Source organism: Aspergillus stella-maris (genome assembly GCF_047715825.1).
Source record: "Aspergillus stella-maris strain CBS 113639 unplaced genomic scaffold BDV14scaffold_58, whole genome shotgun sequence".
Taxonomy (NCBI): Eukaryota; Fungi; Ascomycota; class Eurotiomycetes; order Eurotiales; family Aspergillaceae; genus Aspergillus; species Aspergillus stella-maris.
In genome coordinates this window covers 122,593-143,137 of record NW_027396852.1, presented here as the reverse complement: position 1 = coordinate 143,137, position 20,545 = coordinate 122,593, and the positions used below count along the sequence as shown (strand labels likewise).

General features: G+C 50.4%; 8 protein-coding genes across 8 annotated transcripts; 2 read left to right on the top strand and 6 right to left on the bottom strand.

Moving 5' to 3' along the window:
• Positions 1–335: 335 nt before the first annotated feature.
• Positions 336–1,611, bottom strand: BDV14DRAFT_203355 (cytochrome and DOMON domain-containing protein; the record flags this gene model as incomplete). The annotated part of the gene is made up of 2 exons (XM_073774267.1): positions 336–1,489; positions 1,566–1,611. 2 exons carry the CDS (start codon positions 1,609–1,611, stop codon positions 336–338), a joined length of 1,200 nt encoding a protein of 399 aa, XP_073624856.1.
• Positions 1,612–3,142: 1,531 nt separating this feature from the next.
• BDV14DRAFT_203354 (F-box protein) lies at positions 3,143–4,564 on the bottom strand (the record flags this gene model as incomplete). The annotated part of the gene is made up of 1 exon (XM_073774266.1): positions 3,143–4,564. One exon carries the CDS (start codon positions 4,562–4,564, stop codon positions 3,143–3,145), a length of 1,422 nt encoding a protein of 473 aa, XP_073624855.1.
• A 151-nt stretch (positions 4,565–4,715) lies between these two features.
• pgxB (putative extracellular exo-polygalacturonase) lies at positions 4,716–6,686 on the bottom strand. The gene is made up of 5 exons (XM_073765738.1): positions 6,084–6,686; positions 5,840–6,007; positions 5,615–5,788; positions 5,314–5,559; positions 4,716–5,263 (listed from the first exon to the last, which is right to left on the bottom strand). Exons 1-5 carry the CDS (start codon positions 6,429–6,431, stop codon positions 4,868–4,870), a joined length of 1,332 nt encoding a protein of 443 aa, XP_073624854.1. The 5' UTR covers positions 6,432–6,686; the 3' UTR covers positions 4,716–4,867.
• BDV14DRAFT_114091 (putative ABC multidrug transporter) lies at positions 6,687–11,867 on the bottom strand. The gene is made up of 7 exons (XM_073765737.1): positions 11,150–11,867; positions 9,773–11,099; positions 9,514–9,723; positions 8,860–9,466; positions 7,542–8,808; positions 7,140–7,482; positions 6,687–7,085 (listed from the first exon to the last, which is right to left on the bottom strand). The coding sequence occupies exons 1-7, from the start codon at positions 11,599–11,601 to the stop codon at positions 6,942–6,944; spliced, it is 4,350 nt and encodes a 1,449-aa protein (XP_073624853.1). The 5' UTR covers positions 11,602–11,867; the 3' UTR covers positions 6,687–6,941.
• Positions 11,868–12,862: 995 nt separating this feature from the next.
• Positions 12,863–15,476, bottom strand: BDV14DRAFT_179495 (putative C6 transcription factor). The gene is made up of 2 exons (XM_073769773.1): positions 14,753–15,476; positions 12,863–14,704 (listed from the first exon to the last, which is right to left on the bottom strand). Exons 1-2 carry the CDS (start codon positions 15,299–15,301, stop codon positions 12,929–12,931), a joined length of 2,325 nt encoding a protein of 774 aa, XP_073624852.1. The 5' UTR covers positions 15,302–15,476; the 3' UTR covers positions 12,863–12,928.
• A 219-nt stretch (positions 15,477–15,695) lies between these two features.
• BDV14DRAFT_179493 (uncharacterized protein) lies at positions 15,696–17,298 on the top strand. Its single transcript, XM_073769772.1, has 2 exons — positions 15,696–16,751; positions 16,804–17,298. Exons 1-2 carry the CDS (start codon positions 15,851–15,853, stop codon positions 17,235–17,237), a joined length of 1,335 nt encoding a protein of 444 aa, XP_073624851.1. The 5' UTR covers positions 15,696–15,850; the 3' UTR covers positions 17,238–17,298.
• Positions 17,299–17,302: 4 nt separating this feature from the next.
• BDV14DRAFT_114083 (flavin-containing monooxygenase) lies at positions 17,303–19,498 on the bottom strand. Its single transcript, XM_073765736.1, has one exon. The coding sequence runs from the start codon at positions 18,854–18,856 to the stop codon at positions 17,393–17,395; it is 1,464 nt and encodes a 487-aa protein (XP_073624850.1). The 5' UTR covers positions 18,857–19,498; the 3' UTR covers positions 17,303–17,392.
• On the top strand, positions 19,359–20,534 carry BDV14DRAFT_191961 (lipase/thioesterase family protein; the record flags this gene model as incomplete). The annotated part of the gene is made up of 3 exons (XM_073771572.1): positions 19,359–19,540; positions 19,598–19,743; positions 19,795–20,534. 3 exons carry the CDS (start codon positions 19,359–19,361, stop codon positions 20,532–20,534), a joined length of 1,068 nt encoding a protein of 355 aa, XP_073624849.1.
• Positions 20,535–20,545: the final 11 nt, after the last annotated feature.

The window sequence follows — 20,545 nt, the reverse complement described above, 5'->3', positions numbered from 1 at the left end:
TGCCGTCTTCAAGGCCAAGACTGCCTCGTTTCCCGGACCTCTCAAAAATCGCGGTTGCCTGCGAGAGCTGATATCTTCGACGAAGGAAGTGGCTTGAGTGCCCAACACAGCCACCACAACACAGTTTCCCTTCAACCCTTTGGCGATCAGCCGGCGAGTTTCCTCTCGCTTCAGGCTTCAGCCTAATTATTTTATATTGTGCAACTACTAGATCTTCTGTCAGCGAAATATGAAGACTATCATTAATCGTTAAGTCGTTACTATCCGCTTGGAGAACATTCTAACTATCTTCATAGTGCACTGCTAGCCGCTGTCACATTGACTTCTGTTTTACTTCAGATCCTATCATTCGACCCAGCCTCTGTCGAGTTTGCCGATTTCTCGCGCCCATTCAGACCCCTGCTGCCGCCAGCGTTTTCTCTTACACCTCGAAGTACCTGGACAGCCACATAAAGCAAACCCATCACCCCAGCAATCACAGAGTAAGCAATCACAGCACTTCTCGGCGCATTCGGATTTTCGCCAATGCCTGCCAAGCGGAACCCAAGACCACCAGTGACGACACCCAGGATGATGGCCAGCCGGCCATGCCATCGGTGGAGAACAGCAAATATACTCTTACCTCCGGTACGTCGAAAATGCAGATGCTGAAGCAGGCCCATGGCCGGCTGGAACAAAATGAGAAGTCCAATGACAATCAGCCCAAGAATTGGGTGAATGTCATCCATGATGTCGTTGTCCCTTCCCATCTGGATTCCCAACCCCATCCCTGCAATGACCAAGAAAAGGGTAAGGACCTGGAGTGGCGCATGCAGCTTGACAACGACGCCGCGCATCGGAAGGGCGATAAGCAGCCCAAAAGAGGGAAACAAAATCACAAAAGCAATGCTCATGATAACGCCGTGAGCAATTAGAAGGCTGGCACCGCTTCCTGCTCCTCCAATCTCACTACCCTGATTCGAGGGAGAGCTTGGATCGTAGTCGAGGAATGGGTTGTCCGACTTCGAGACGGCGTTTGGCAATACCACGGTGGTTCCACCAATATCATCGTGAATGCTGATGTCGGCCTCCGGGCTCTCAGAGTTGAGTGCCGCTCCCGACTTGTACGCAAAAATCCATTGTGAGTTAGCGGAATAGCTGCATGTGTCGCAGCGCACATTTGCCGTCATCACCCCATCTTCAATACCACTGCCCTCAAGGAGAGAAAGTTGAGCTTCGGAATTGTACTTTGGTGGAACGTGCCCCGTTCCTGAACGGGGTGAAATGGTAACGTTGTTTGATGATGCTGAGTATAGAACGAACATGTCGGCACCCGCCATCTGTGTTCCCTGACCAAGCGCTACCCACTCGAAAGTCGTTGGTGCGCGGATCTGGAAGAGAAGGTGACCTGAGCCGGAGGACACCGTGCTATCAGGAGCCGTGACACTATAGAAGATCTCATTTTGACCTTCTGGTGAGAATGTATCGATTTGTGCCGCAACCAAGGAACCTATCCTAGTTAGCGACTTATTCTGGGAAACAAAGACGAAAACCAAGTCCTGGCGCAAAGACCTGAGTACACTTACTGAGTCCAAGTAAGGCAGCACTTGCTGCAAAGTTTGGAAGCTTCATGGTGATATATGGGACGTGATGTAATTGTCTGGTTATGGTGGAGTTGAAGAAAGCTCCCGGGGAAGGGCTCTATATACCCAGGGGCCTAAGCCCAAGTCTCTTCGAGAAAATAAAGGCAATGACAAAAAGGTCCGAAACGGCGCCATGGTGGAATCTGCGCCTCAACGGTTACGTGAGCTTTGTACGATGGCACACGTCGACCACCCCTCCTTTGTTGGGTTCAATGAATCATTATCGTGATTGACTTTAGGGCTTTTCGCGTCGGACGCACCCGCCCAAAATTATCTCAAACCTTACTGGCCAATTTCAGCAAGGCAGCCCCCTGTTCAGGAATGTCCATGATGTTGATAGCAACCCTAACTGCGTCTTACTTTTGAGATTCCGTCTTGGCTGCATTGGCTTGCCTTTTCACTAGCCGTCGTTCACAGGTGACCCCACGGAGGATATAGCACGATAAGTAGAGTTCAATACCTCAGGGAACAGGGCGAAGGTTCCATGTAACATCAATAGCACGACGACATATAGCAGAACCCTGCGCTCATACTCATTAGAGCCTAGAGCAACGGCTAGCCAGCGGCTGCGCAGCTAGTCTGATAAACGAGGACCACTTTATTGGGGCTTGTTCGTGACAGACCATATGGATTTGACTCCTTGCATGCAGATCACCCTATGTCCCTTGTAATATTTCTCCACGATGTCACCGCGGGTAGGATTCATAATCATTACTCTATCAGTTTGGCGTCTCTGGAATTGACTGTCCTCGGTCTGATTCCACGCCTCGTAATCAGAACCTTTGCAAATCCGCTGAAGCCGGTGGCTGTGAAGCCTCAGCTTCATCTAGATAGGGGCTAAGCAATGATCCACTATGTTTAGCCAAGTATCAGCTTCGTAGTCTTCGAGTCCTTGCATTAATAATTAATCTCAGCAACTCTAAGCCATGGAGCGCCTTACATCCTGAAGGGATTCATGGCTTAAGAATAAGATGGAAAGGACGAGATCAGCGTGAACGTCAAAGTAAAACCTCGTAGACGTCCTTGGTCTTCGATTGATTGCTTCGCCCTGGCGTCAGGCAGTCAGGCAGAGGTAACATTACTCGATTGATTCTATCGAGTACTGCACTTACCTCATTAAGTGTAAATCCTGGAATGGATGTTTTGGAATCATGCCCGGGAAGGTGGCAGACCTTACAGGAGGGACTGTTGAGGCAGGCAGGTCAACGGTTTTTCATTCCGTCGTTTCCATCATCAACACCACTGCACCATATGTCAATGAATAAATTACTATCATCAAATACTTTTACAGACTTTAGTCCGACATCATTTTCGCCGTACAATCGAGAGCAAACAATGGGCATCATCTTAGACATCTGAAGGGGCGCCAGGTTCTTCAGGCCTGAAGCTCAAAACAAGAACACAGAATCAGCAAAAAGCAGAGCAAATGGTACCGAAAACACCAGTGATACTTGCGTAAATGAGGAATTGGACACTACAAAGATAGAGGTCTGTCGTATCTGAGCTTTTACGTCAGGGACTCAATCGACTTCCTCCCGAGATTCCCAGAACAGATCCCAAACCTCATGCATAACATCAACAGAAAAGCGACACTCCCTACTGATTTGCCACAGCGTGTCACACGCAAGATCAAACTCGTCAAGTTTCTTCACCTCATCGCAGTTGCCATCCCAGTCATATTTCTCCTCTACATCGAGCATCCCGGTCGGATTATCACCGCGCGGTACGAGTATTAGGCATTTGAAGTCCGGCAGGATATTATGCACGTCACTCCCTGGCCCATTGGATTTGCGTACTTGCAATGATCTCACGACATCGAAGATCGGAAAGCCAATGTTCGCGATCGTTAGGCAGTGTAGAGAAGTTGGAAGCTCGGTGTTGGGTGCGTAGGGATACTGGTCGAGTGATAGATGACGGAGGCTCGTAAAGGATTTAAAGGAGCCGTATTTGGGCCAACATTTGCTCGCACTTGATTCTAACTCATCCCAGTCGAGATTGCAGCGAATTGTGTGGAGGCTAACTTTTTGCGAATCTAGTATGGTCAGAAGATGTTCGGGCTTGAATTGGCATGACTCGAGGATGTCGTGAGCGTAGAAGTTATTTCCGCGGTAATTGAACTCCTTGAGACACTTGCAGCCTTTAATTAGGGCCTCAAGTCTCTCAGTGTTGATGCAGGCCTCGAACAGTGAGAGTTTCGAGATATTGAGAGATTTTGGTTCGAATCCAAGTAATGGACAGCCATAGGCGTCCCCGTTCACGTTTATCCAGGTAAAGTCCTCTAGCTGGGGCAATTTAAGGACTGAATTGACGATAGTCAAGTACTCATTCTTGGACTGAGCCAAGTCCCTGATAACTATCGACTTCAGGCTTTTGAAGTATGGCTGCTCGACACCCAGACAAGGGAGTTTGGCGAACAATGGATCAAGGTCTCTTAGACCATCTTCCGCAATGGTCAACTGCAAGTTCTGCAGATTGGGCAAGTGAGCAGCCAGGACAAGAAGCCACGGATTGGAACACATAGACACTGCATCCGAGAAGTTATCAGCCCTGAACTCGACAGGAAGCTTCAAAAATCCACCCGACAGGACCTTGAATGTATCGGCATCCAACTCCGCCTCGCGGACATCGTCATCATCAAACTCATCCATAGCCAGATCAAACTTTGCAGTCTGGACCCGCGCAGCAAGGTCAGGACGAGAGATAAGCGTTCTGGTAAAGAGAATCAAGGGCACAAGGCGTCCAGGTGGGGCGGCATGGGTATGGCAGCACTGGCAGTGGACTTCACGGACGTATTGGTTGTAGAGGAAAGGCTGGGCAACTGAGCAGAACCGCTTTGAGACTAAACATAGAGCCAGCAGCTCTTCCTTGAACATGTAATGGCCAGCGAAGTTGGAGAGGATGAGGAGGAGGATCTCGTCTGGGAGGTTGAGAAGGTGGAGCATGTTGCTAACTTGGATAGCGGTTGTTGAAGAGCAAATGAAGTTGATGGGCAGATGAACTGAGGAAGAGATGGGAAGATGAAAGAAAGAGGAATTGAGATGGAGGAAGATGGAGGGAGATGGAGGGAAAGCAAACGAAGTGGATGGGTGGATGGGTTGGTGAAGAAACTGATTGAGCACATTTTATTCACTGCGCCTCTGCCTCTCTACTGCCAAACCTTTACTACTTCAACTGACAGCATATACCATGAGTAAGCATCGGTTCATTGATAGGACCTAGGACCTACTGCTCTCAATCACATAAATTCATTCCTCCTCCTCATCCTCAGCAGCCTGGCATTCAATCCCGATACCCCCAGCAATGCCCTCACAAACAACAACCCCCGTCTCCCCCTCCGGCGTCTTCACATTGATATTCTTCACCTCAATGCCATTACAAACTGCATTCGGCGAGCAGATCAACTCGGCAACGACATCTCCCTCAGAACCCGACGACGTCCCATACACATTCTCAAACACAATGTCTGTCACGTTAACCTGCGACGGATAGGCCGCGCACTCGTCCGCGGGGATGTTGAAGTAGCATTGATCCAATACAACGGGGTAGTCCGTGTTATCGACGCGGATATTCTTGTACGTGATGTTGTTAATACGGCCGTAGCCAACACCTTCGCCGGCCCATGCCTTGAGACGTGCGCCGTTCTGTTACGGTCAGCTACGCTCGCACCTCAGATGTACTGGGGTTAACTTACCTCCCCGTTCAGAAGCGTCACGTTCTCGATATACCCGTGCTCGATGATATCCAGGACACCAGGGTACTGCCCAATACTCCCCATCGAGACGCCATGGGTGTTGTTGCACCAGAGGTTTTGCACAAAGATGTTGGTCGTGTTGGGCTTCGGCGAGAAGCAGTCGTCGCCGATGTCGACGCGGGTGTTTGTCACGGATATGCCGTTGACGTTGAAAGAGTCGAATCCGTCAGTGTTTTTAGGTTCGGCCTGTCCTGATTAGCTTTATGCTCCAATTGAACCGTGGTTGAGTCGCCCTGCATACCGAAGCATTGGTCGAAAAAGCGTTGATAAACACCCCATCAAACGAAATATCCTTGCTATTCACGAAGAAGTTTGTCCAACACGGTGAATTGAGCTGCGTGATACCTTCAACAGAGAGACGAGTTGCGTTCTCTGCAACGAAGAGGATGGGCCGGAGGTACTCGTTGTCAGGGTCCTGCAATTGTCAGTTCCATCTACCACCCGAAGCAGAAGCCGGCTGAAATACCAAGATCTCCTGTCCTGCAAACTCATTATACCACCGCTGTCCATTCCCATTCAGCGTACCGCTTCCAAAGATACTGATATCGCGACCTCCCCATCGCCACCAAGTGATCGAGTTTTGGAAGTCATAGGGGAAGTAGTTCTCTTGCCAATATGGAACATCATCCGTGAACTAACGCCAAAAAAACAATCAGCAACCGGGCCATCGCAAAGCCTCCCCTTCGCTTTATAACTCAGGTTATACATACCTTCAACTCCCCATCCAACTGCACCTCAACATTGTCCAAAAATGTCAAATCCAGCCTCTTCCCAATAACATACTTTTCGTTTTTCTTCAGCAACAATCGCCCACCATGATTCGCCCTCTTAATACCCCACAAAAAGTCAGACGAGATATCATCCGTGTCATTGTGCGAGGGGCGAATCGTCACGGTGCGCCGGTCATGATGCTTATGGTGGTGCGCGCCAATTCTTCGTAACCCCGCGGCGTCAGTGGCAGCATAAACATTTGCGCCTGGTGGTGAACGATCAGGAGAATCGAAGACGAGCGCAGTGGCAGAGGTAGCGCAAAGCGCGAGGAACGAAAAGAGCTTCATGGTGTCTCAATCGTTCCGACCTAAACTTTTGCTGGACAAGACAGCCTTGTAGGGCTCAAAGTCAAGTGCGGAGAAGGTCTTGTTTAGGTATTTATACAGCGAGAAGACCCCCAGATATTGCGTACCCCATGTAGATTGACCCAACCCAACTGAGATTTCTCCGCCTATCGAGAGCCGACAAGGACCCCGGCGGAGCGCAGACTAGACAATTGATGAGGGGTACCATTGCTTGGTAGGGCATGTCGGTAAATGAGGAAACGGCAATTGCTGCAGGTTCGCGATCAGACTTGTAAGTTGGAAAAAATCTTCCCCGGAATCTGGATGAAAGATGATGATCCTCTCCAAAAGCTCCTGCCCGTAATTTCTCCGTCGACAAGCTTGAATTTCCGCCAATTAGGTTGACCAGGGATCTGCAGTATGGTGTAATGGATGGATTAATTAACATTCGACTGCAGGCTGCAGTTTATTGCTGTAGTACTGTCTATCTGCGTATTACTTGCTCGAAACAAACTATGTGCGCGGCCAGAAGGGCTTCATCACCGACCGGACATAAACAAGGAGGTAAACCATCAGGTAGTTTGACACCACAAACGCCATGAAAATGCCAAAGTACGGCCAGATTTTGGACGAATCAAGGCCAATGCCGGAGAGATACTAAGGAAGAATTAGCAACGCCAATGGCCCAAAGATTGGAAAGGATGGTCTTACATCGTCTCCATAGCTGTACTCGCAGTACCCGCATTCTCCAGTTGCGTCTGGGTTGGAAAGATATCCAACGCCGTGTTCAGCAAGCCATGTTCCGGCGTATTCGCCACAGGTCATATTAGCGGGGCTTTGGAAGACCGTCAACTCGCTCTCGTTGCAAATGACGGGTATACCGCGGAGAACGGACGTCAAGACACCGCCGATCCAGTACGTAAACGGCGTGATGTAGTACATGGTGTATGCCCAGAAAGCAGGCATGTTTTGGTGAGGCTGCAGAATACCGTTGAACAACTCGCACATGATGATGAAGAATGGCATCAAGGTTGCTGCCACCATAGAGTCGGCACTAGAAAAGTCGTGTCAGCATAATTCAACGCGAAGAATATCAGGAAAAAGGACACTTACCTTAAGGCAGCAATCCATTGACCCCAAGACGTCGCGAAAAGGAAGAACAAAAAGAACATCACGAAACTGTAACCTGCAGCGAATCCTAGAGGAAGCCCGACAGTGAAGTAATATAGAACGAAGAAGACCACAGCGCTGATGATGGCATAGGGAATTTCTGAGATTATCTGCGCGGTACAAAAGGCAACCCATCCGTATGCTCCGCTGGGCCCTTCGCGCGCTTTCCACAAGTCACGGTTCATGATGAATCGCATGGAAATGGCGTTGATAAACTCGGGCACCAACATGAGAACTAAGAAGCACGAGAATGCTTTTGACTGCAAGTCGGTCGTGCTGTTTCCGATCTGAAGGTAGGTAAGACCGTTTATCAATGCGTGAAGAAACGAGGCGTAAAGTCGTGAGTAAGGATACTCGGGGCTTCTCCAGAACTGCCTGAATGTTCTCTGCGTCAAGAAGAAGATTTGGCGAAAGACCGATGAACCACTTCGTCTGTGGCCGACACCGCTTGATTCTGAAACTTCTCCCTTCTTGTTCCTGATCTCAGAAATCTCTTGCTGAACTTCTCGTGCTTCAGTTGACTGATTCCAGATACTGGCCCAGTCAACGCTGCTTGCTGTGTTCTTCGTACCTCCAACAACCACTTCGATGATGTAGTCGGCAGCGTTGGTGACATTCTCAGGCTTCTGTCCGTACTTCGTGAAATACTCGAAAATAGAGCGACCTGATTCTCCTACCTCTCCAAAATAGTAGGTCTTGCCACCGGGACTCAAAGCCAATACACGATCGAAGAGTTCGAACTGTTCCTGATTCGCTTGGTGAATTGTGCAAAGAATCGCCAATCCCTGGTCAGCAAGCCGCCTCAGCAACGCGCAAATGCTGGAGGCAGCCTGGCTATCCAGTCCACTTGTAGGCTCGTCCAGGAACAACAGCATCTCTGGTTTGGCACAGAGTTCAACGCCGATGGTAACGCGCTTCTTCTTCTCGATGTCTAACGAACCAATGATGGCATTCTGCAAATCCAGCAAATCCAATGTCGCCAGAACCGTTTTTGCGTACGCCAGCTTCTCCTGGTCGGGCACAGAGGAATCTTGACGTAGCAGGGCAGAGAACTCGAAGGCTTCCCGGATGGTGCTGCTTTCGTCGTGAATGTCCATCTGTTCGCAGTAGCCGGTTTTAGACTTGAACGAGGTATCAATTGGTTTTCCGTCGACAAACATTGTGCCCGTGAGCTTGCCAGAGCTTTGCCGTTGCGTGAGAGCAGTTAACACTAGTAGAAGGATTAGTACAACTTACAATTTGCCAAATGGCTTTCACTCACAAGTCGACTTCCCAGCTCCAGAAGCTCCCACCAATGCCGTCAAAGTCCCGGGTTTGCAGTATCCGCTGACCCCATTCAGCAGCTTACGCTCCTCTTTCCCTACTTGCACGAATAGCTCCAAGTTGTCCCAAGTAAAGGAAGATTTAGTCGCAGTGAGTGCATGCGATGACTGGTGTTCAAGACCCAATGGTGCAGGTGCACTCTTATCAACTTGAACGGGGCTTCCTTCTTCATCATTCGCTCTCGTGATTGTCCTTGGCTGCAGTCGGAATTTCTTGTACTGGATCGGCCCAGCACTGTCTGGTTCCCATTCCATGATTTCACTCAGAAGGCAGGTGCCAGCGACGAAAGCCACTGTAAAGAGACAGAGAATACCGAAGTTCCGCCAAACATGGCTGAAGTAGAACCCGTATTTAACAGCAAGGTAGTCGTCGCCGTTCACGATAGTGGTGCCTATCTGACTTCCTGCATAGCCGCACGTCTGGTAGGCAATATCTGTATAGTCTGGTCCTGATGGAATGACGGAACCTGGGGAACAGGTAAAGTTTGTATTGTGGAATTCTGCAGCCATCATCGACTCGTATGTGTACAGAGCTGGTGTGATGTACTAATCACAATTAGTCTCTCGTTCAACCATCGATGCTGATGACTTACCGCGATCCATCCAACCCACGGAACATCGGCCATCATCTTATCGACTGAGAGAACATAGCCTCCGAAGACAATGCAGAGCAAGACAAGGAATCCGGTATACCGCAGCGCTACTTCAAAGTTCGAAGACGCGGCGGCGAAGAATCGAAACTGCGCCGTCAGCGAGATTGTGCACATGTAGATGAACAGAAAGTCGATGAAGAAAGCTCCCGCCTGCGGAATTGTTAGTGTCCTATCTCTGAGGTTGTCCAATAAGACCCACATCGGCTTTTAATCCAGAAAGGAAGTAGACCACAATAAGATAGAGGAAAGTCAGAAGAGCGGCAACGAAGATATCGGCGATGACTCGGGCCAGACACACTGCACTTGGTCGAACGAAGGCGAATTTCTTCTGGCGAGTGAGAATGTCGCGTCCCTGCATTGCTTCTTCCAGCTCGGACATTTGAAGCCAGGCAAGAAGAATCGACGAATAAAAGATCACACCACCTCGAGAGTACATTCCGTCCGTAGTTTGAGGCTGGTCATAGAACATGGAGCCGACAAGCAGGCCGTAAATCACGCACGAAATAATCTTGATGTACAAAGGTGACAGATGTCCCTTGATCTGCCATATCTGGCGTTTCGCAGAAAGTACCACCTGTCGGAAGAGAGAAATGGTATAAGGTGAGCTCGAAGAAACAAAGCGAGACTTATCTGTCTGAAAAGCCTTCTTGAAGTCCTCCAAACTTCCGTAATCCGTGTCAGTATGGGATTCAACTCGACTTTTGCCGCCAAATCCCGGGTCATCGTATCTGTCCACTTCCTCCTGAATTTTCTTAGAGGCAGAGCTTTCCCTGAATGCCCGTTCCAGCTCAATGGGCCCTTTCGGTGCGCGATATTCCCATCCAGGCCGGAACCTCCTCCTTTCTGGGACGGTGATGCTAGTCAAGAAGTCCGATACCGTTTGCATTTCACCGCATTCGTAACCGAGGTCTTGAAAGTATGACTTCGCCTCGTGCGCCGGACCTTGGTAAAGCGTTCGTCCTTCGTCAATCAAGAGCACCTTGTCGACCAAGTCGTAGATGGCGTCAGATGCCTGATATAAGGTCATTAGCGTAGCTTTGCCGCACGTATCGGTCATAATCCGCAGACTCCGTGCGTAGTCAAGAGCAGATGAGGCGTCAAGGCCACGAGTAGAATTATCCCAGCACATAACAGAGGAATCTGTTGCTAGAGACTCAATGATCGAGATTCGTTTGCGCTCGCCTCCGGACACACCGCGAATAAACTCATTTCCAACTAGAGTATCCATGGTATGTGACATGCCGAAAACCCGGCCATAAATTTCGAGATACCGCGGAATCTTGTCGTGGTGGCGTTTCGGCGTCTTACTTTGCAGAGCAAATTCGAGAGTTTGCCGGACATTGAGGGTCGGAAAATGGACATCATCCTCCGGCACATAGGCAACCTGACCACGGTAGTGCTTCTTCACATCTTCTAGGCTAAGGCCTGAATAATCAATAGAACCCGTCACTCCAAGGAACGATGAATGATGGCCAGCAATCGTTCGCAAAAAGGTCGAGCATCCTGCCCCTGGCCGTCCGAGAACGCTGCAAAGACAGGTTAGCTGAGAAGAGCTATATCGAGGCTCTGGACTTACAGCATGATTTCACCACTCCGCACTACTCCGGTAGCATCTCGGATTAATTGACGCCCACTCTGTGGTTCAGGTTTTGACATCCACGGCTCGACGGTCCATTCATAAACATCCTGAAATGTGAGGGTCCGCCACAGAGCAGTGCCCAGTGTTTTGACGCTTGCGTGCTCGCCTCCTGCACCCCATGTTGAAAGCGATTGGAAGCACACACCCAGATTGGGCTTCTTCCTGCCGGACTGAAGCTCAGCTTCCAGGAACTTGTCGAATGATGAATGCGGTTCCGAGTAGTCGTGGTTCACGTTCGTAAGGGTGCGGTGGATCTCAGCAATGGCATCTTCATCCTCATATGTCAAATGAACTTGGGGAAATGATGGCCTCTCTGTCTCAGTGCCAGGTTCCTGCGGAGATGCAAGAACAGCATTGCCCTGCGGGCGCGAGTGCAGACGAGAAGGCATGCTGCTTTATCTTGACCCAGAAGGGCTATGGGACAAAAGTTGCTATCGACTGGGACGCGTCAAGATCATCACATGTGATTACTATCCAAATGGATCGAAACTCAAACCGCTTCTCTCTTATAAGAGACTGCCTCTGAAGCTGACCGCTACAAGGCAGCCGATATATCCCATGTACTTGATCAAACAGGAAGCCAAGACACACAGGCGTCAACAGATGACTCAAAATATCGAAGCTGTCAATGCATCTTAGACAAAATCAAGTCCTCACAGGGCCTGCAATGATGTCTTATTACTGCTCCCCGGTGGAGCCGCCACTTGGGCCAGAATATGAATGAGGGTCCATGCTGAGGGCTTCGAGGGTGCCAGACTCTCCGATTGGGTCCAAAGGACAAACGGTGACAAAATGAATTATCGAAGATCTGGCCCTGGCGTGTCATTTTCCCACTGTGGCAGGTCGCCTGAGAAGATCCAGCCGGGAGCTTGGATCTTGTCTAGCGTACCAGGATTGAAGCGGAGGTGCAGCGCAAAGCATGATGTGAGAGGAGGGACTAGCGAGCGACGATAGCATCCTGATTGGCATTTTCTGAGCACTGGGTGGCCACTACAGAGCGTGGTGCCCCACTGTTCCATCGGGCGTTTCCTTCACGCAGCGATTCTGCAAAAATTTGGTACAGAGTGGATGGGTGACTGAGTTTGATATGCGCAGCCAGCATGATAGGCTGCTGTTGAACGATGGTTCAAGGTCAGCCTCAAGTTAACTCTGTTGTTATCGAGCAATGATCACTGGATAGGAAATAGGAATCTCTGGGGTGCAGATGAGACTTGGAACTAACAGCACATCATCGAGGAACGTGCGTCGACAGCCGATTTTATTTTCCTTGATTCTCGCGATTGGCGCTGTGAGCGCCGCCATACCGTATAAGGATAAAGTATCGCCGAAGGATCCATATTAACCAGGCAGATGAGAGAGGATGAATTATTAAGGAAGGTCGAGGGACTAGGGAGAGTCCGAGTGGGAATCTTGTCGGCGCTGGTTCCGAGGTCCTGCCGACCAATAAAGCCGCCGTTGATTTTCCTTCGCTCTCCGCGGGCATCGTTAAATACTCGCATCGTTAAATACTCCATGGATTAGTCCACTTGTGTACGTTTGCACTTTATGTTAGTGTCTATTGTGTCCGAAGTATCCTGCTGCCTATGGATGTTGTATCTACAGCTCTTGTGTCTACAAGTCGCTATTGCTTTTCTTGAAGATATCAAACGAGGTGGGTATAAGAGTTGAGAGGCTCGTGATGCACTAGTATCAACCAGTCTAGTCATACATGCATGATCAAATCGAAAGGAAATTGGGATCCCAGAGCTCGGGCATCCTGTAATAAGAGGTGTCGAACATATTGTTGAAGCCCAAAGGCGAAAGGTCAATGGGCTCATTGGACAACATTGAAAGAGGATCGAACGAAAACTCGGAATTAGAGCCAAAGTCGGGAGTATGAGTAGCGGAGAGACCGATATCAGACCAGTCGCTCTCAGGCTGCGCTTGCAGCTCCTCATAAGGTAGGCCGCGGATAATGTTATGGCATATGGTCACTGCGCGCTTCGCAGCTTGCTCAATTTTCTTCAAAGGGTCTTGCCCGTTCAGTCGCGCTTTGACAGCAGCCAATGCCATAGTCAAGAAGACATATATTTTGCACCCATTTCCCTTGGGTGATATGCGACTTCCCAGGCTATTTTGAGTTCGCTCAAGTACGCGCAGCAAGACGTCTTGTTGCGATCGTACTATATCATTGAGAGAACCGCCTTGAGTCGAAGGCGCGGAGTTCGATCCGGATTCTGTGATTTGTAGAGATAATTCAACGCACAGAGTCGCTGCAGCATGGAAACATTCGTCTCGGAACATACCACCACCAACCTGTCCTAAGCAAGGCGTGCGAGATGATGGAAGCGCTGTGAGGGGCAAATCGAACTGGTTCAGCATTTCCAAAGCCGATTCCAGACAAACCTTGCGCGAGTAGGAATATTTGGGCGACAGAGATATGCTAAGATAAAAAGGCCGGTGCAAAATGAGTAGGCATCGTTGCATCAGGAACAGCATCAGGGACCTCGAGAATGATGGAACGCTGCCAAAAGCTGGCGTAGGGAAAGGAACCAGGGCTTCGTTCATGTAGCGCACGAGGTCCTCCCCAAGGTGTAATGCCTCATCGTACCCCAAAGTGAACCTCAAGCTGTTGACGGCTTTGGCCACACGCACGCGCAACGGGAACGAGCGATGAAGCATGGTTAGAAAGCTGCATTGGGTCAGTATGGAGCTTTCCTTAGCCACCGGAGCCTCTGTCATGTCCTCCGTCAAATCTGCATCATCCAGGTTTGATGGCGGTTGGCAGTCATAGTGATCGGGGTCAATGGATGGAGGTACTCCCACATCGATGGACGCCTGCAAATCAAGCTCTAATACAGTTGCCCAAAGTCTTCGACGCATCTCAGCCCAGAATGGCTTCATCTTGGCAAACCGCGCAGGATCCCGGTGCATTCCCATTATAGTTGCTGAATGAATGAGCGAGCCGGAGGAGAGCCACACGACATCCCCATCAACCGCCAGCGCTTGACGCGCAATCATGAGCAAGCACTGTACTTGCAATATGTCAAACTTAGCTGTTGCGCTCATGAAAAGCGAGCCAATCCAGGTTTGAACTCCAAGAACCCAGCCAACTGCAACATCATGTAGAGTGTCTTTCCCGTTAACTGTCGTCGAAGAGCTGATGAAACAGCTGGCTGCAGCCATTAAGGCCAAAAGCTTTGCAAGGAACACAGTCTCGGAATCATTTGGCGAAGCCCAGTGCGCCTCGTATTCTTTGAGAAAGCTGGGAACGTGGAGAATTCGATACGTGGTCTCGAATGTGGACAGATATAGGTTTAGGAATTCATCCGCAATATTTCGAGGTGGAAGCATTTCCTTGAGTGACGATGGCGTCCCTTGTCTCACTTGATCCTGATTCTTTTTCTCCGTGCTCTTCAAATCACACCTGAACTTCCTCAGGTTCTGGAAGTCTGAGCCTTCAGCTTTTAGGTCCTTCTTTCGACCTTGAAGGAAGGCCATAACGTCGTTCAACTATTCCCATCAGCATCATCCCCATCGCATGATGGGATAGACACTTACAAAAGTAAAGGTCAACTCTGCGCTGGAGCGTCCGCGATAACGCGTCTTGCCATTTTTACCACGGAAGCATGCTCTTTCAGACAAATTCTGTACCTGGTCTGAAATAGCATCCTGAGCTGTCCGCAGTCCAAATTCGGGCAAGCAGTCGTAATCTGAGATGTCTGGGGGCTGAACTGAGCTTCCTCTCGCAAGTGCATGCTCAAGGGTCTGCACACGGCTTCGCAACTCATGAAGCTCATCTGGTCTGCTACGCGGTTTTACAACGCGATTTTTAGAGTCGAACATGTAGAATCCATTCCCTGCTGAGCTAGCCCCATCGCTTGGTGCATTTCTATGATCAGATGGCGAGCTGGGCGCAGCTGATCTAGGGGCGATATTATGGGCTGAATGAGGTGCAGAAAAGACACATAGGTCAGGAGTCTTGGATTTGATGCACTGACCGCAGGGAAGTGACCGGTCGCATTTCAATTTCCGACGTCTGCATATGGTACAAGACAGCGCTGGTCTGCGCCGGCGGGGAGCCGATGATTGGGCATGATCGTCCTCCATTCTTCAGGTCACTCAAAAATCACGGCGGATATACCGGCTGACGGATGAGGCCGGGCTCGGATGTTGACTCTGGCCCAATCCAACTGACGGATAGGCTGCGATGGGAGGATGGTAGAGGAATAGAGAAGACATTTGAGAGATGTCAGATATTTAATTGCTTACAGGGTATCACATAGCAAAGGGCGTGTCCAGCGGGACGATGAAGCTGCGAATAAGACGCGATGGTGGCTGTCGCTGTCCGAAGGGGCGGGATCGGAGTTACCGGAACTGGCAAAGTCCGAGCCGGAGATATGAGCGAGAGTGGCGGCAGCGGTGCTAGCACCAACAAGCACTGACTGACAGCAGTTGGTTGTCTCCACGTGGACCGTCCCTTCTTCCAGTCTCTCTGTCTTACTCATGCCTGCGACAGTCTGATGTTTTGTGTTGGAGAGTGTGACAAGGCATTTGTTTCACATGAAGAGCTTCATTCACGTTACTAATCTTATCTAACATGCCACGCGATACCACTGTCATTCTTAACATCACCTTCTCCTTTCTCCATAGACTGCGATGTCAACCATCCTCCTAGTCGGCACTTTTCTCTTCGCCGATGCCAGGATTCCGTTACCGCCATCGCTAAAGAAAGGTTTATACTTCACCTCCATTGCTTCCAGCGTAATCGCATCAGCTTTATATCCGCCGAGCTCTGTGACAATTCTAGTCTACTCATATGCGTTCCTCTCGGTTGCCTTTGCTCTCCGCGCCGTTGAACTTCTCATCATTCACCAGCCTAGCGAGTTGAGACGGCTGGAAAAGGTACACGATGAGCAAAATTCTGCTGCAGTATACATATGGCAGCCACTACCCCAGGACTTGAGCTTTGTGCGGTTTCGGTTCATTTGTGATTTGCTTTTGAACCCGCGGGGCATCGGCTGGGCGCACGGCTCCAAGAAGTACCTGCCTCAACTCGAGAAATTGAAGACAAAATCGACACCCGTCAATGGTATTGGGTCAAGATTATCAAAAGCATCAGGAGACTACGAGAACGAGAAATATGTTCTCAAGGAACTCCAAAATCGTTCTTTATTTCTCGCAAAGGAAGCCCTCAAGCTCATTATCGCCTACGTCGTCTACGATACGTACAGAACGTGGTTCGGACGCAATTACTTCCAATTATGTGTCAATTTCCACTCTTTGCTCAACTCCGCAAGGCTTCAGAGTTTCGAACTTCATTGCTTAGGATTCCAGTTTAGTCCGTCACCAGAAACCAGTGAGAGGTTTGTTCGTCGATTTCTTCTACCTCCAGCATGCTGGACGGCCTCTTACGGCTTTGTCGACGGTATCCGAGCAATAGCTGCTCTTTTCTCCGTGGGGCTCTTGCATTTGGTTTCGCCGACTCTTTCTGGAGACCCTTGGGTGTACCCGGCTGTTTTTGGCTCACTGAAGTATATATTTTGGCCTCGATTGAAAGGTATTTCCTTCCATTTTGTTAGAAGAAAAAAATTTACTGACACGTAGGATAGACGTTTGGGGCAAATTATGGCATGATCTCTGCCGACGTGCACTAGTCAGCAGCTCCATAGCTCTCATTCCACAGCGCACGCCACTATATGTACGCAGAGTCCTTGTGGGAGTTCTCTCCTTTGTAATATCAGGCATCGTTCATGCCGCGGGCACATACGCTGTCAGCAGGGATGCGCATGCCGTTCTTATGATGATATTCTTTTTCATTATTCTACCATTTTTCATTGCCGCTCAGGAAGCGGTAAACACAATACTGGAGCGGGCTCTACCCGACTGGTATATCACACGGGCAGTCATCTGGATTTTCGACGTGACGTACGTTGTTTGGTGGGGATATTTCACTGCACCGTGGTTCTTCGACTACAGTATGATCCCCGAGTCACTGGCGTCTATCCCTGTGCCTGAGACTTGGAGTCTTTGGAGTACCTTCTAGCAACTCGGTACATATATGGATCGGATATGTATACAGCGTAGCATGGTCATGGAACAAATTTCATGTTAAAGAAGGTCATGTCATTCATCGCGTAAATCATATCTAGCGGTATAGTATAAACTAAGTAACAAATTAAAGGTATCAGAAGACATCAATCAAAGCGTCTTCTTCTCACCCAGGAACTCCAACCCATCATGCAGATTACCATACTTTGCAAACCACAAATCACTGAAGTAGTTGTCCCTCGGCACAAACGGACCCCTGTCCGCGGCGCGCGGTAGATCCTTCTCCGCCTTGGTGACGTACGTCGAAGATAGATTAAGTAGCCGTCTAGGCTGGAGCTTTGACTCTAGTGACTTCGAGACACGAGGGACCGCAGCTGCGTACCCGCATCTCTCGAGGTCTTTGAGAAGTCGGCAGAGTGTAAGTGCTGTTGCATCGGCACCGAGCGTCCATGAAGCATTTGTGTATCCGATAATGAAAGCTGCATTGGGCATGTCCTGCAGCATGGTGCCGCGCCAGATGAACTTCTCGTTCAGGTGGATAGGGGTTCCGTCGACGCTGATCGAGGCACCGCCTGCAATTCTCAACCTGAGACCAGTCGCGGGGACAATCATGTCTGCTTGTAGGAACTCGCCCGAGTTGAGCTGGACGCCCTTTTGCGTGACTGTAGTGATGGTATCCGTCTTTACAGCGGCCTTGCCGGAGTGTAAGCTCTGGTAGAAGTCGCCATCGGGCGTGATACAGAGCCGCTGGTCCCAGGGGTTATATCGTGGCCGGAAGTGAGGGTCCCAGGGGACATCCTTTGGCAGCAGCGTCTTCGTTCTGAAGCGGAGGATTGCGCGCGCGAACATCGGGAAGGCCTGACAAAAAAGGAAAAAGATGCGCGAGGTGATCATCCAGCTGATCCTGATAAGGCGGCGGGCGATAAACGCTGGGAAGATGCAACTCATCAGCGGGCGTTTGTTGTTTGGTAGTGCGAGGATGTAAGTTGGGCTGCGCTGCAGCATTGTGACGTGTTGCGCCTTTTCGACGAGGTTGGGAAGAAGAGTGATGGCTGTCGCGCCGCTGCCGATAATCACAATGCGTTTTTCGGAATAGTCGAGATCTTCAGGCCAGAATTGCGGGTGGACGATTTGCCCGCTGAAGGTGTCCAGGCCGGGGATTTCGGTCTGCAATGGGGTGTGATAGTCGTAATAGCCCGTACCAAAAATGATGAAGCGGGCGGAGATATTCTTCATCTGCTCGTCCGCAGTATTCTCGACAGAAAGCGACCAGGTGTTGTCGGCGGAGGACCAGTCGGCGCCGCGCAGGCGTTGGCCGTACTGGATGTAGCGATCGATGCCATGTTGTGCGGTCGTGCGCTTGAGGTAGTTGACGATGGCCGGACCCTCTGCGATCGGGTTGTCCTGGTCCCAGGGATGCCAGGCGAAGCCAAATGTGAATAAGTCAGAGTCGGAGCGGATGCCGGGGTACTTGAAGAGGTCCCAGGTGCCACCCAGGTTGTCGCGGGCCTCGAGGACTGTGTAGCGGAGATGAGGCAGTTGAGTCTGCAGTCGGTACGCCGAGTTGATCCCCGAAATGCCGGCGCCCACAATCACCACGTCAAAGTCGGTCATGATTTCTATAGAGCAGAAAAAGACAATCTCCTGTTATTGTTCCGGGGAGTAACGGCTCCCACCGTCCATTGTTATATAGTCAAAGTCGCCGGGACGATCTCGCAGTGGGAGCCTGCACAGGAACATGCCGAGGCCGCCCCAAACAGGAAACCGTCGCGAACCGAGGAATGGTGCTATTACCTTCTGCTACTTAGTACTCTTAGTAGACTAGAGTAGTTCTTCACGCTTTCTGGAATAATGCTTCAGCTGCATCCCCAGATCGCGCCGGCTTGTTGGGACCCCGATCTCTGGAAGGAGTAACTCTTGCGACTAAGCTTTGCCTTTGTCTCTGTTTCTTTGTTCTCTCGCGAGTCGCAACTCACATGTCGCGCCTTCCTAGGTTCGCGGCCCAGGGGCTGCCCGTATTCCAGCTTTTGATTCTGTTATTTAGTATTTACTACATATGATCATGAAGTAGTCGTTGTGTTGTAAAAGATAGAACACCAGATCAGCCCACTTCAAGATGCTCTCGATCGCGCAAAAGCTCGACTACATCCCTGCGCTAGCCTCAGTCGCACTCACTTTTGTGTGGGCGCTCGTCACTCTTGCCGTGCGCGCCCCTCAGCATCCCACCCACTGGCTGCTGCACATTGGCTATGCCGTCTTTCGCAAATTGACCGCGCGATTGACCGCGGCTCAGATGCAGTATGTTATGATATTGTTTCAAATTAAGATACATTTGTGCTAAAGGAGTCAATCTAGATATGTGCTCCCCGCCAGCAATCTCGTGTACAACCGTTATATCCGCTCTGTGCGACAAAAGCCCCTGACGGTCAAGCTTGACCATGGAGCAATGGGCCACTGGATTGGCAGTCCTGACGCGAAGAACATCCTGGTCTGGTATCATGGTATATCCCTGCTCTGCAACTGTTCCCCGACGCGTTCTAACTAGATTCCAGGCGGTGGCTTCGCCCTCCCAGCCAACATTGCCTACTTCAAGTTCTTCGCCAGAATTGTCGCGGAATGCGAAAAAAATGGACAGTCGTTGTCGATTTTTGCGCTGACTTACACACTTGCGCCCGTTGCGACTTACCCCACGCAGTTGCGTCAGGCCGTCGAGGCTCTGCGGTACATTCTTGTTGAAAAGGGCCACTCGCCGAACAATGTCATTCTCGGTGGCGATTCTGCGGGAGGAAACCTTGTTGGCGGTGTCCTGTCGCACCTCACGCACACTCACCCCGCCATTCATCCCCTGAAGCTTGATAACGATACCCGCATCGCCGGCGCTGTCATGATAGCACCCTGGGTGTGCCTCCAGCCTGACCTCAGCGGGCGCATCGTCGACTCTCGCGGTGACCTGATCACACCCGCCGTCGGACCCCTTTGGGGAGGCGGCTACGTTGGCGCTGCACCAAAAGACTTCTACACGGATCTTTCAGACGCACCGGTAGAATGGTACGCGAACTTCCCCGTCCGCAAAATCCTAGTCTGCGGTGGCGAGCGCGAAATTCTGTTGCCGGTGATTGAGGACTTTGTCGAGAAGTTGCGCAAGGGATTCACTGGGAATGTGGAGTTCTGCATTGGAAAGGGTGAAGGGCACGTTGCGCCCGTTTATAATCTGTACTTGGGAGATAAGAGGGAGACGCAGCAGGGACGTAGAGCTCAGGGTTTCATCGGAGAACTGTTGGAGAAGATGTAAGCGCTTTGGCG